The sequence below is a fragment of the Silurus meridionalis genome, chromosome 5 (assembly GCF_014805685.1).
Source record: "Silurus meridionalis isolate SWU-2019-XX chromosome 5, ASM1480568v1, whole genome shotgun sequence".
Lineage (NCBI taxonomy): Eukaryota > Metazoa > Chordata > Actinopteri > Siluriformes > Siluridae > Silurus > Silurus meridionalis.
This window is the reverse complement of record NC_060888.1, coordinates 22,739,108-22,754,044: the sequence shown is the minus strand read 5'-3', so window position 1 is coordinate 22,754,044 and position 14,937 is coordinate 22,739,108. Positions and strand designations below refer to the sequence as shown.

Here is a 14,937-nt window from a genome sequence, read left to right as displayed (position 1 = left end):
AAGTAACTTTGAGTCACTCTTTTGGAAAAATGACCTGGCTCCTATTTGTGTAGTAAGGGTCATCACACAAAATATACCTATATGAAACAATTCTTTAGACAGAGATATCTGCCAAATCTGGACTCGAAAATACTCCTTTTTTGTCACTGCTCATAAATAGAAATGTATCTGCTCATATTTCACACTTGCTAGCAACAACTCATTATCTTATCTTTTAACATTGGATTTACAGCAGTCTCTATATACTGAGAAATTCCCATAAACCGTGCTACTTATTGCCGTAAAGCAGTAAGTTGTGGCATGCTGCTGCTTCTCTTGCATGCTGTGCAAGAGACAGGCCTGCCACTGCTGATGTTAACAAGATCCATAACTGATTCACGAGGGCAGTCTGGAGAGGCACAGCCTCCATTACAAAGCACTTAGAGTGTGCATTCTGTGGAAAGCACTTTTGTTCATTAAGTTTTTCTGAGTGCACCTTTACTGCATTCCACAGAAGCCATGCTGAGCAGAAGCGTGCAGTTTTAATATTTTTGAAAATTGAATAAGGCCTGTATGTGAAGAAAACACATTAAAAGAATTAAAGGCTTTCAGGACACAATGAAACAAAGCACATGTATGAGATTAGCAAAATAAGTTAACAATATTTGGACAAAATCAGAATCACTTGTTATGTAAATTATTGACACTTTTTGTATTGGATAATTCTACTGCAAAAATCTGCTTTCCCAAAAATTCGCCAATTCTCAAGGAAGCTTATCTGGCATTTTCCCGCACCAGTCCTCAAAGTTTCCATTTTATGTTTGTTTATAATTTTAACTTTTTAGTCTACCCGCACTATTAAGTCCACTCTCTGGCCCCAGTCTTACTTGTGCTGATTGTATTGTGAAAGCCAGCTGGCATTGCACCAAACATATTTAGGTCAGGCTTCGGTGACAATCATGCCGTGAAAGAAGGGCATGTGTTGGCATTAACTGACTTGTCTTTTTGAATGGCAGCCGTGATCTTGGCTTTTTGGTTAACTTCCCAGCAGAAGTTCTTCCTTGTAGATTTCTGGCACTTCATAGTGAAATTTAACTCTTTAAAATGGGTTACCAGCAGTCATAACATAGAATGATTTGTTGGGGATGATAAGATTGTGCACATTTTTTGTACTGTTCTGTTTGTTTATAGTGGGTAGTGTGAGTGTGTTTTAAAGTATAGAATGCTGTTAGTAGATTACCTAAAGCAACACAGAAACGCTAGGTAGGTAGCATAATAAGTGAATTGTTGCAAATTCAGAACATAGACTTTTGACAATCTTGCTGATCATTTTAAAGTTACTTTTTCAAAGATATTTTTCCTGCTTCCTCATGAAGGAATGCAGAAATAAGACAAATATTTATGGTACAGAAAGCTATTTGAGTTTGACAAAGGCAAAATTGTGATGGCAAGACAACTGGGTCATAGCATCTCCAAAACTGCAGCTCTTGTGGTGTGTCCTGGTCTGCAGTGGTCAGTATCTATCAAAAGTTGTCCAAGGAGGGAACAATAACAGGATCATGGGCGGCTCATTGATGCACGTGGTGAGCGAAGGCTGCGGTCCGATCCAACAGATGAGCTACTGTAGCTCAAACTGCAGCAAAAGGGGGACCACAATACACTCCAACACAATATTAGGCAGGTGGTCAAAACGTTATGCGTGATTGGTGGCCATAAAGTTATGCCTGATGTGTAGAGAAAAGAAAAATGATGAAAATAGACAAAATGTTTTTTCTTTTATTAACTGTAAAATCTAGGCAGATTTTCACAGAATAATAAGCAGGCATTTCAAAGATAATCCCAGGTAAATAACTGTAGTAGGGAATCTTGTTTCATGTAGAATACTTTTATGGAAAGATACAAACCAAACTTCACATTAGGTAGCAACAAACAGAAATTACCTCTTTTATCTTCAGACTTTAGAACTTGTGATAGATTGACACTTTCTTTTGTGCTTGATCACAGTCAGTCTTTCTTCATATTTCTCTTCGTTCTTTGTAGAGTACTTGCCTCATATCCTTTTGTCCCTAAACTCTGTATAATCAGCACAAGTAGGTATGTTGTAATTACATTCCTTCTGTTGGACTCTTTTGTCATGTGCAGGTTTCTGATTTTATTCAACTCAATGTTTCAGACAAACCAAATTTCTGGGCATTATTTAGAAACATGATGCGGAAATTGTCTGATGACTGCAAACGGGCATAAAGTAGAGTAAATCACTAACTTAAAGCATGCTATGGTCAAAACGTAAAACTGGCAGATAACAAAATCTTTGAATATTCACATACACATTATGGAGAATCATTTAAATGGGAATATTTTTAAAACTTTACGGGAAAAGTGTGCGTTTCAACTGTTTGTTATGTTTTCTTTAATTTAATCTTGATTTAAACTTGGATATATAAAAACTATTCATTTGCAAAGTGTTTTTTTTTGCACTGTGTTTAGCTAGCAGTTCTACCCCATCAATTATAATTATGGGTATACTGATGAAGGTAAATGTGATAAAGAGACAGATGATGAATTCTGCTTAAACCCTGACCAACACTGGTTTAAAAATTGACTTTTACACACGAAGGCATGATGGTTTGGGAATTATATTAGATTTAAAGCTGTGTGTAGTTGTTTTGACATTAGTGACTGACAAATAAATGGAATACCCAGCATCTGATAGAACAGCTTCCTAACTGGAGGAGTGCCAGGACCACACTTGCATTTAATATGTGTGTATAGCCTCTGTTTTACTGCTTACTGGAAAGAATAGGAGAGGAATTTACAGAGATTGTCAGCATAGTACTTATCCTGGAACATCTCTATAAGAACTGTCAAGTCCTCATAAAACTGTACATCACTCTAAAGGAAGAGATAATTTATTCTGAGGCATCCTATTATGAAATGTGATTATAAATTATTTTATCTTGTCTATTATATGGGATCGTTTTGACTTATCTCTTTGCAATTAGCTGATATCTGACCCCAAGATAATTCTGCTCATGTCAATAAAATATGTTTGTGTCCCATTCATTTTCATGTTATTGGCAAGTTGATGGAGGCAGTGGTAGTAAGCTAGAAAAACTCACTCTGCACAAATAAAAAAAAACCCAAATACAGTGCAAACAAATTGGGACTTACTTTAATGCTCTGAAACTGAAATCCATGTTTTGCTGATGGTGCTATTAAGCTGCAGAGACCACAAAGTTTTATGTCTCTTGAAAGTGTTTATCTAAGGACAAAATCATCTCAGTTCACTTGAATTGCTTGAATCTGCACTCTCAGGGGTAATTTAGCATAGCCACATACCACTCTTGACAAAAGTAAAACCAAGGAATCTCAATGGATGTTTAGAAAACATGCACAATTCCAAAATAAGGTCAACCAAGCTCAGGTTTGAACCAGGAACCCTGCACTGCTACATGCTACACCAATGTGTGGACCTTTTGCTTTTCTTGTAAATGAATTTAAAATATAAACATTTTAAGTAGTTGAGTGGGCCTAAAAATGTGGAAAGAACATTTCTATGTTTATGTTATTGTAATACTCTAATAATAATAAAAAAATAGGTTATACATGTATGTTATATACGTTAAAGTAATATACTTAATATACTTATGTTTTTGTCTGTGTGTACAGTGCTTGTAAGCTTAAAAAAATAATAAAAAAAATGCTTGATTTGTCTCTTCCTATGCAGCTGTCTGAGCTGAAAATATATAAGAGGACAGCGTGATCAAGTGGAAATTCTCCTTATTGTCTTGCAATTATAACTCACTTAGTTCGAATGAGCAGCAGAGCCCTTTACATGGGGGACAAACCAGAGGGATGAAAGAATACACCAGATCTGAACAATACATTAACAACTGGCACACAATAGAGCACAATGTTGTGGTGCTGTTAGTAGATGTAACACAGGGCTTTTACGCTCTTGTGGTTTAATGGACATGCTGAAGTGCTACTTGAGTATTTGCTGTTTTCTGTTTTATTTTTCATTGGGTTTTTGCAGCAGTTTTAAAACCTGCTTTACTGCTGATGATATAAAGTTCATTTACATCATATCTGCTATATTTTATGTTATGAATTAAAAATCTGATAGATATTAAACCAAAAGCTTACAGGTTTTTTTTTTACTGGCCTTTAACCATGTCAGTTATTTCAGTGAACATTATATTCCTCAATATTCCTTAATAGTCTTAATGCCTTAATAGTCTTATACATCATTCAGTTCAGTATGATTGTAAGTTGTTTGAATTCTTGTATAGTTACTAGGTTTTTTATAAATTAGGTTGCAGATGTCACAGGCCCACATGAGTGCCTTTTTATTCAAAGCCACTAAACGAATTGGGCTCATATTCAGTGAAAATTTGCTGTCTTAAAAGTGTGAAATTAGCATGGTATCAACAAATTTAACCCAGACCTGTAATAATAAGTCAAACGATTTAGTCAGCAATAAAATAATTTATGAGGTAAGGGGTACTTTTAGCACTTAAACTTGCTAAAGCTAAATAAAACCATGTATATACAGTATAATGATAATGGTAATTTTATGTTTCTTTACTGTATATAGTCTTTTATATATGTTTTCTGTACATCTTAGAATTGTGTGATTCTTTTCTTGTCCTCAGATGGTCTCCATCATGTCTCAGCTCTTTGCACACTCCGTGTTGCCATCATCACAGACAACATGTTGACAAATAGTATCACAGTGCGACTGGAGAACATGTCCCAGGAGCGCTTTCTCTCTCCCCTGCTTAGTCTATTCACTGAGAGCATAGCCACTGTGCTGTCCACCAGCCGCGATGGCGTATTTGTTTTCAATGTACAGAACGACACGGACGTGGATACGAGCGTTCTCAATGTTACTTTCTCAGCCCTGCTGCCTGGTGGCACTCCTGGCCGCTTCTACCCCACAGAGGAGCTCCAGGAGCAGCTGTACCTAAACCGCACATTGCTAACACTTATTTCTTCACAACAAGTCCTCCCCTTTGATGACAACATCTGCCTGCGTGAGCCCTGTCAGAATTACATGAAGTGTGTGTCAGTGCTAAAGTTTGACAGTTCAGCTCCCTTTGTGGCCTCTAGCACAGTCCTCTTCAGGCCTATCCACCCCGTTAATGGCCTGCGCTGTCGCTGTCCAGATGGATTTACTGGCGATTATTGTGAGACAGAGATCGACCTATGCTATTCAGCACCCTGCAAAAACAACGGGAGGTGCCGTAGCCGTGAAGGCGGATACACCTGCGAGTGCCCTGAGGATTTTACAGGTAAGTGCTCTGTTTTTTTCTAACCCTAGACCATTTTAACTAGAGAGCTCTTCGGATACTGATCAGTTTCATGTTTTTGCTCATTATGCGTTCTGTATGTTGTTGGATAAACCAGTTTGTCTTGTAGCAACAACGGATTAGAGGATTATTATTTGCTAACAGTGAGTGGCGATGATTTTTCAACAGATTGTCACCTTCTGAGTTCCTCTCACTGTCAGAGCCTCATTAAGTCTAATAAAGTCGAAACGTGACCCACTAGGACCTTTCCTATTAGCTGAAATGTTTATAGAGAATTCTTTGGCATATCTTTAACATGAATAGTGGAGATTCCTCTTTGGATCTTTCACCGACACTGACAGCTATTTTCTCCATGGATTCAGATTTCTTGTCAATGCTACAGAACAGTGAGTCCGTGTTCCTCTTATAGCCTGTGGTCATATTCTGAGGTGTTGACAGTGGCTTCTGTAGTTCCTGCAGTGCGTTTCTCTCATTACCATGTAATATATCCCTGTAATTCCTCTGAAATGAGGGATTATGTAGCAGGCATTTGGGTCATTACATCCATGGAACTTGACTTGTGCATCTTAATACATATTTGCTCAGGGCCCAAATCTTGTCAACCTGCAGTGGCAGGTGCACAATAGTGAGTGAAGTGAACTGAGCTTGTATGTGTAATACAGGATCACAGGATAAGCATGCTGAAATAGATCCCTCAATTTCATTGGATGTCGTTCCACTGGCATTCCATTGGATTTCATTGAACTAAAATATCTGCTTGCATACTGATGCAGATTACTCAGGTTTAAGATCAATATGCCTGTAAGCTGTAGCTATGACATCTGATAACTATGTACAGGAACCAAATAGTTACAATTTAACTGATACACACTCTTGCTTATACCTTTAAAAATAAATGGCAAAACTCTATCAAGATTTAGTGGAGCTTAAAGCTTCTTGTTAATGTATTTAATGTCTTATTATTGTCTCTAATATTTACTTCAAAACAGTTAACCAATGTAAATCATAATATGGTGATGCCAAGAAAAAACAAATTGGCCATACACTTCGGGTCTAAAAAATAGTATACACTCCTCTGTTGATCATAAGTGACACTAACCAATTGTTGGTACCTGTGAGCTCATATATGTGGAAGAAGACAGATCATCAAAACATATTACTCACCCACAGTATGCGCGACAATTCAAGAGTATAGTGGCTGATTTCACACATCTTGAGGCTGTTAGTCCTAAATCATTCCTAGTTAGCAGGTGACCAAATGGGTAGAAAAAGGGGCACAAATGTTTGTTCCAACCTTTGATTATTAGAATGTAGAATATATAAAAAAAATTATCTCTATTGGAGCTTGCACCTGGATTTTCTTTGCTGTACCATTATCTCAGTCCACACACATTGCATTCACATAGCATTTACAAACCCAAGAATTCCCAAAGAAACTCATTCATTCATAAGAGAACAAAAAACTGCAAATGATGTCATCATCCCCCATTAGTGAACTGTCATCACTTGTTCAGAGATCTCAACTTCCACTAGGTGGTTTTGCAGCCTGACTGGTGTCCTCCAGACCACCATGCTTCTCCTATTATCACTCTGCCTTTGGGCTACAGGCCGTTTGTGTTTGATTAAGAGCCGAGGTTAGCTTGGGTCAGTGGATGCAGTGTTGAGTGTGTTGTGTGGTTTGAGGGAGGGAAGAAAAACATGGCATGGGTTCAATGTGAACTTGTGTATAAAGCTTGTTAAAGAGATCTTTTGATTTTATTTAGATCTGGCTTGATTGTTTTTAATTCTTTAATTTGCGGGGGCTTGTATGAACTAATGCCAATGCAAAGATGTCGTCCAAGCTGATTTATTATATCCGTTGCAAGTGTTTGGCAATCTCATCATAATTTATGTGGAAATGTGATACTTTGTTGTGTGTATCTTTTTTGGCTTTAGCTCAGAAGTCATGTCCTGTCATCTCACTTATTTTACTTAGTATATCTCTTTTTCAGGTGAGAACTGTGAAGTGAGCGCTCGATCGGGCCGCTGCATGTCGGATGTGTGTAAGAACGGAGGCCACTGTGTGGACTTGCTGGTCGGGGGGTTTATGTGCCAGTGTCCTGAAGGAGAGTTTGAAAAGCCCTACTGTCAGATGAGCACACGCAGCTTTCCTGGGAATGCATTCGTCACCTTTAGGGGCCTTAAGCAGAGGTTTCACTTCACATTGTCCTTCATGTGAGTACCTCTGCCTTCAACATTGGGCAGCGAGTTGTCCATCCATATTCTTGGGTCATTTCTTGTAACAAATAATTTTTTAGCAGTTGGTCCTGTTCAGCGAAGGCTAGTCATGATATAGGATTGCTAAATAATTTGAATCCCTATCATTAACTTGTCTTAGTGAATGAGTCAAATAAAACAATTAAAAGGATTATATTGAATTTGGAGGTATAATAGTAAAGATAGTACTAGGTCCCCTGGTAGTGATTAGGATGCGGCGCTCTCACCGCTGCGGCCCGGGTTCGATCCCCGGTCAGGGAACCATCCCCAGCCGCTCCTAGTGCCGGTCCCAAGCCCGGATAAATGGGGAGGGTTGTGTTAGGAAGGGCATCCAGCGTAAAAACATGTGCCAAATCAAACATGCGGATGATCCGCTGTGGCGACCCCTAACGGGAGAAGCCGAAAGAAAGTTAATAGTAAAAATACTACTGGTCCATTTTCTTTTCTCATACTGCTATCTTGAAACTGAACCAATTTTGTTACAGTTATTTTGGTTTAAAAAATGATCCTGATATTATAAAACCATTGTTGCTTGGTCTTATAGCAGGATAGTAAACTTATTATACATGTAGCAGATATAGAAACACACATTCACTGAAAGTGCACTTAAAGAGCACTTGTGCTTCCTTTGCTTTTTAAGAGAAAGCATTTAAAGTCATCAATCAATAAAGTATTTCACTGCATTTATTTATTTACACCTGGTGATCTTTTTTATGTTTTACATGGATGTGTCAGCAAAACAAGCTCAAATGAAAATAATCACTTAGTATAAAAGTGAGTGACGTATCCCAGTCTAGGATAGAAGGAAACGTAGCATTCATTCTTACAACTAATTGTGGTAATATACTAAAGTAAAATATAATCCATTCAAGCTTAAACAAAAAACACATTATAAAATGAAGCCAATTTACTGCATGAGTACAGAAATCCATATGAGCTAATAAACTTTACACAGTAGAATGATTTAAAAAGCATCAAGTAGTGGTTATGGATCCTGTGCTGGTTTGCTGCTGCAGGGTTCCTGAGATATAAAATAAATATAAACATTAAAATTCATTCCAATCAGATCTCTGTGGCTAATGTGCAAACAGGATGTAGTGTGTAGTGCGGATCTTTGTTCCTGCTTCCTCTGAGTGTGCCCTTGTGCCAGGTGCTATCTGACACCTCTTTCTATCCGCCTCCCGTGTGACCTGCAAAGCTGCCACAAGTTGGCAAACACCTGCAGGTCGGCTTTCCCCCCAGTGAGTTTTCCATCAGTTAACTCGTCAGCAGACACAATTAGCACACGCTTTGTTCACACATTGTTTATCACATTTATTTGATCGTTCTCTTACTTCCTTTTCCATTTTCACTCTCAATTTCCCTGTCCACATTTTACATCCTGGAAAATAAAGCATATATAATAAAAAGGTAAATTATATACTCATGTTACGCTGACAGTCTAATATGATTTGTATGAATCGTGGTATATATTTGCTGTTTAAATCCTGATTGTATCGTCCATACATTGAATGTTTTTGTTTTACAGGATTGCCACTAGAGAGAGAAATGCACTGTTACTCTATAATGGAAGGTTTAACGAAAGGCATGACTTTATCGCTGTGGAGATTGTGGATGAGCAAATTCAACTCACATTCTCTGCTGGTAAGTTTATATGATATAGTGTGTGTGTGTGTGTGTGTGTGTGTGTGTCTCTCTCTGTGTGTGGATGTGTGTATATGGTTGTGTATTGTTGTAAAACAAATTAATTCAGGAACAAATCAATAATGAAAGATGCGATCTAGTTATAGTTTGTGAATGAAAAACACTTGTGTTCTGTCCTTTGTTTTAAAATGTTAACATAAACATGTTATCATGAGAAAATGCATTCTTACATATTATATGATGCAGATTATACAATAACATAAAATGTTATAACACAAAATAAAAAAAATGCATTAGTGAAGTGATTTGTAAATAGTATCGAAACGTTCATTAAATTAAAATCAAAAGCTGTTAGTGCAAACAGCTGGACAGAGTGTGAGGGATTTGACTTTCTCTGTTTTTTTGCTCACGTAAGTGTGTGTGGAGGCTTTCTGCCAAAGGAAGCAGCTGGCCAAAGAGCACAGAAACAGACATCCTCTATCTACCTGTCCCCTTTGTTTTTCTAACCCATTCTCTCCAGCCCTCCTGGGTGGCAAATAGTTAACATGCCTACAGATCTTTACTATGCCTTTTTAACATTTCGACTTATTTCCAAATAATAAAGATCAGCAGAATGTGTCGCCCTACTGTCCTTGAGTGTGAGAAGGTGAATTCCATGTATGTCAGAGACTAAAGAGGTCGTCTGTGGACAGTAGTAGACAGCAAACGCTTTGAAAGGCATTTCCTCAAACAACATCATCCCACAGTCTAGGAATGAAGGAATTTCAATAACAAATTAATTTTGGCAAATGATAAACCCAGCACAAGTCGAAGGTCAAGTCCCTTCTCTACAACCATTGCTTAACATAATGAAATAAGAGTAATAAACAATTCACTGTGTCTGCAAAGGACATGAGAACATTAGTTATGTTGTTTTTTTTTTGGGGGGGTCCAAGATTTTCATTATGTCCGCTATAATGATTTACTTATTTCCTCTGCTGAACTGGAAGGGCTCTGTGTGTGGACTTTATTTTGTTGGATTGGCTTACACTGTATCTTCAGCAACTTTACAGACTTCTCTGTAATTAATATATTTACAGTAGTAACCATCAGGATAGCATTCTGTTACAGACAGTTTTAGTGGTGTTACATAATACACATCAATGAATGTATTCATATTGGCATAGGGTTTAATCCAATAATAATAGTTTCATGTATAAAACACATTTAAGGTTTCAGCATGTTTTTTATTTCTTTATGCTGTATTTTCTGTCTTGCTTCCTGCCTGCAGGACAGAGTAAGACCACAGTGGCACCGTTCATACCGGCTGGAGTAAGTGATGGACAGTGGCACACGGTGTGGCTTCATTACTACAACAAGGTATAGAAATTCTCTTACAAATATTCCTTTTATATTTTTACAAATGTATTTATATTTATATTACTACATATCATTTTTTTTTAAGAAAATTTGAAAACAAGGATCTTGCATCAAATTTTAATTATTCAGGATTATTAGATTTTTATTTCATTTCTATCATTTTTGTAAATAATGTTAATAAACTGTCAGAAATTGTTAGCTATGTGCCACAGTGTGTTTAATGTTTATGTTGGAATGTCTGTTTATTTTGTAGGTTTTGAAGTTTTCTTAGTTTTTTGGGGTTTTTTTTGTTGTTGTTTTTTTGTTTTCTCAGTTGGTTTAAGCACATTTTCTTATTTATATATATATATATATATATATATATATATATATATATATATATATATATATATATATATATATACATTTTTTATTATTATTATTATTTATTTTTTATAACTTGCTGATGGGAGCAGATATACACTGTTTGCACTACTAACTACATCATGTTTTTCAACTGAACCAGTTTCTTATAAAATTTAATATTTAATAGTAATCAATATTTAATAAGGAACGTAAGGGTGCAGCAAATGAAATATTTCATTGTTCTTTGCTGCACCTTGACTCATCTTGTAGTATCAAATCCATGCCTGGAGCAGTTTTCTTTCTGTGTTTGTATGTGTGTGTGTGTGTGTGTGTGTGTGTGTGTGTGTGTGTGTGTGTGTGTGTGTGTGTGTGTGTGAACTCACCTAAGGTTGTGGGGAGATCCCAATGATTTGTAGAAATGCATTTACGAAAAGTAAAACATTTAAATAGTTCGGAGAAAAAGAAAACACAGAACTCTGTTTAGGTAAATAATACAATACACATTTTAAAAAATTCACATTTTATTTAAATTACATTTTTATAGATGTTTGTTTAAGGAAAAGAATGATGAGGTTTTGAATGAAATAAATAGAAATCCAAGAAAAGACTTACTCAGGGAACGACTGCTTTAGATCAGCAAGATATACTAGAACTGTCACATTTATGGCATTGATCTATAATAAACATAACTAATTTACCCAGATTGATTAAAACCTTTATTTCATGATAAGACACAAATAATTTATTTTTTAGTCATTAGAGCATATTTAAATTAACAACAGGAAGGACAGCCATCAACACACCATACAATCCTGCAATTATGGAAGTAAGCTTAATCCTCAGGATCATGCTGTGATTTTTTTAGGTGACAGCTGTTAGATAAATAGCCTATTATTTCTTTTATTGCAGAATCTAATAAGATCCAGCTTTCTTTCTTCCTTCCTTCCTTCCTTCCTTTCTTCCTTTCTTTCTTTCTTTCTTTCTTTCTTTCTTTCTTTCTTTCTTTCTTTCTTTCTTTCTTTCTAGCGGCTTGTTTTTCCTAACATAAAGTGGAGGCACATTGTTATTTATATATATATATATATATTTATATAAGAAATTACATAATTGAATAATTAAATTGCAAACACATAGTTTCTCCTCAGGGCCATTTGGTTTTATCTATTTATTAAGACAAAAAAAAAACTTAGCCTATCAACTATATACAGTACACAGAAACAAATATGACAAATAATTCTTGCTTTGTCTAAAAGGCACTTGCCTACAAGTAACAGCAAATGAAGACCCATTATCTCTGGTCTGAATGGAAGTCTTCTCTATCAGACATGCAAAGCAAGACAAAAGCGACCCCGTGTTCAGTTAATCTAAGCTACAATAAAGTTATTGAACTCTCTTAGAGCACCAGATGGCCAAACTTTTTTTTTGTCAAACTTACATAAAGCAGCTGGTATTGTAATATAAGTAGAGTTGAGAAAAAGCTATTTGCTGTGATATATATTTAGGAGCACATGGTAACATTTAGATTTAGTTTTGAACATGTAGGGTTGCTTGTAAGGATCATTTTAAACTTTACTAAAATCAACTTACTAAACTAGACTGGTGTAATTGTTGACTCACTGGATTCCATTCATTCATCATCTCCTGTTCACCACAAGCTCTGTTAAAAAAAAAAACAGAAGTTACTTGGGAACAGTAACAGCTTTTCGCTGTATTTAATGTATTTTATGTAGTTATATTTGCTTAATACTTACTTTACTATTAGTGTAAGTGCTTAATTGACTATTTTCTCTAGAGAAACATTTGCATGATAAATATTTGTTTGCCTGTGTATGCTTATCTTACCATCTTTTTTCTTTACCTAACATACACCATGTACACAGTAATTTGATTTAACTAGGACTAATCAGAGCTCTGCATTGAACACTGGGTGGTACATTTATTATTTTACTAAATGTTAAATATAAGCCACAATTTCAGAAACAGTGGTTATTAGGGAGAAGTAGATAACACCTATAATATAAGAATCTGAGAAGACTATAAAGGAGAGGGGAACTGAAAACATGCAAAGTCAGTAAATAAGGGCATAGGATCAGAATAGGAGTGTCCAGTGTAAAGAGCTCTATGGAAAGCTTTTTGTGTCTTAAGAGTAAAGAGTAAAAAGAAGAATAGCTATTTTGTTGTCTCATCTGTTTCCAGTTTCAATGTTATTCAAACAGCTCTCCTATGTGAGCATGTATTCATTCATATCAGGCAGACAACCACACGCACAAACACACACACACACACACACACACACACACGCAAATTGCAGAGATGGTTGTTAGCAGGATGGAGTGTCTGGATTTTGATTAGTTGGACTCTGTCCATGGTTCATGCATCAGACTGCAGGAATGCTCTCAATCACGTGTTTCTTTGGACCCATAAACCTGGGCTGCTTACCCTGCCCTGTGCTTTGTTGTATTTTCCTTCAGCAGCATTGAAAATGGAATAAAAAATCTTTAGCACGGGCTCTTTGGGGACAGATAGATCCACCGAGAGCAGCTCCGTAAAATCTTTAAGCTTCTTTCAGGACAACTGTTTTTTATTCTTGAAGGAAAACAAACTCCTGTAAACAAAATGCTGACAATAATTTTTAATCCAGTGTCCTGACAGATTTTAAGCGATGTACCAGAAGCTTGGAGTTTGAAAGTCATTTTTTGGTTGTTTGAAAGAGACCAGAACCAGAGCAAGAGATAATCCAGTTTCATTTCTTATCTTCAAGAACTGCAGGCTACATACCAATCATGCCTGAGGAATGTATACATATATACGATGCATTACTAATTCAAGGCAACTTTTATATCTTGCAGAAATGAGCCCAATTAGATTGTGTACAAAGAGCAACAGTGCAAATAATGAAAAGGCGCTAAAAAATACTAACAACGGAAACAGTTGTACTACATGTGAATGAACTCATTCATGAGTGTCTGTGACTGTCAACTTTGCAGAAAGCATAAGTGGTAGACTGATGGTTTGTCAAAACAGAATCTCAAAAAGGAGCCACTGGCTGTCATTTAAAATTGTCATTAGACTTCTTCCCTAATTTCTTATTATACCTAACGTGAAATGTCTGAACTAAGTCCTGTGTGGAATCAGAACGACTTTCAGTCCTAGGCTGACAATTTGACATTCACCATCAGTTTCTCATTATGGTTAAAGTTAAGGTCTTATGTGGTGAAAACACTTAGAGGGCTTAGCATACCAGGTTGAGGGTTGAACGATCAAATTTCAGTTTCACTCATCAGCTAAAAGAGATAGTGAAACCACATCCCTAAGGCTGCATATAGTCAGTAGATGGTTGGCAGGCAGGCAGACAGAAAGCAGAGGATTTAGTTCACAACGTCCAATACATGGAGTGGGTTATACAACCAAAAGAGTTCATCAAAAGCACTGAGTGGTAGCTTACTCTTATTCAAGGTTTTATTTAAATTTACCAAATACAATCGTTAAATGGGGAAAACACAAGGGTCTGACACACATTTTGTTGGATACTTAAACTTGCTCTTTACGCCTGTTTATGAGCTCTGCAATGCCAGTTTAAAATTTGTAGTATGCTTTGTATGTATAAAAAGGACCCTTTTGTCTCTCAATCCATGTGAATGCAGTTTTGTGACTGTGCTTTTAAATATAGTGTGAAATAATGTGTTTAAAATCATAATTCAATCACACTGGGGATGTCTTGTTATTTTACTGGTAAGCTGATACCATTACATCTCAATGAATGCTTTATTAGCCAAGTGTAAGTGTGTGTGGCATGAGTACTTTAAAGTCAGCTATGTTATTAGTTTTTTCAATATAAAGTAGTTCATTAGTCTTATACTGCTAATATGATCATTTATGTTCAGTGCAAAGAGACACAATAAATGCTGATGTTAACAGTCACTATAGATGTAAAAATGTAGATCGCCAAAGCTACTTTACGTCATGCTAAACTAGATACTATTTGGGCCAAAATTTTGTTGACACCCAAACATAATATTGAAATGTGTTTTTTTCTATTCCT

At 36.3% G+C, this 14,937-nt stretch overlaps 1 protein-coding gene across 2 annotated transcripts in view; it reads left to right on the top strand.

Annotated features, from left to right (window-relative positions):
- celsr1b (cadherin EGF LAG seven-pass G-type receptor 1b) overlaps positions 1-14,937 on the top strand; it is a 43,632-nt gene that overhangs the window by 6,267 nt on the left and 22,428 nt on the right. For both annotated transcript variants that reach the window (XM_046850078.1, XM_046850076.1), the window contains exons 2-5: positions 4,635-5,273; positions 7,283-7,505; positions 9,076-9,191; positions 10,462-10,550. In XM_046850078.1, the coding sequence (XP_046706034.1) occupies positions 4,635-5,273; positions 7,283-7,505; positions 9,076-9,191; positions 10,462-10,550 (1,067 nt within the window). The remainder of the gene's footprint in view (positions 1-4,634; positions 5,274-7,282; positions 7,506-9,075; positions 9,192-10,461; positions 10,551-14,937) is intronic.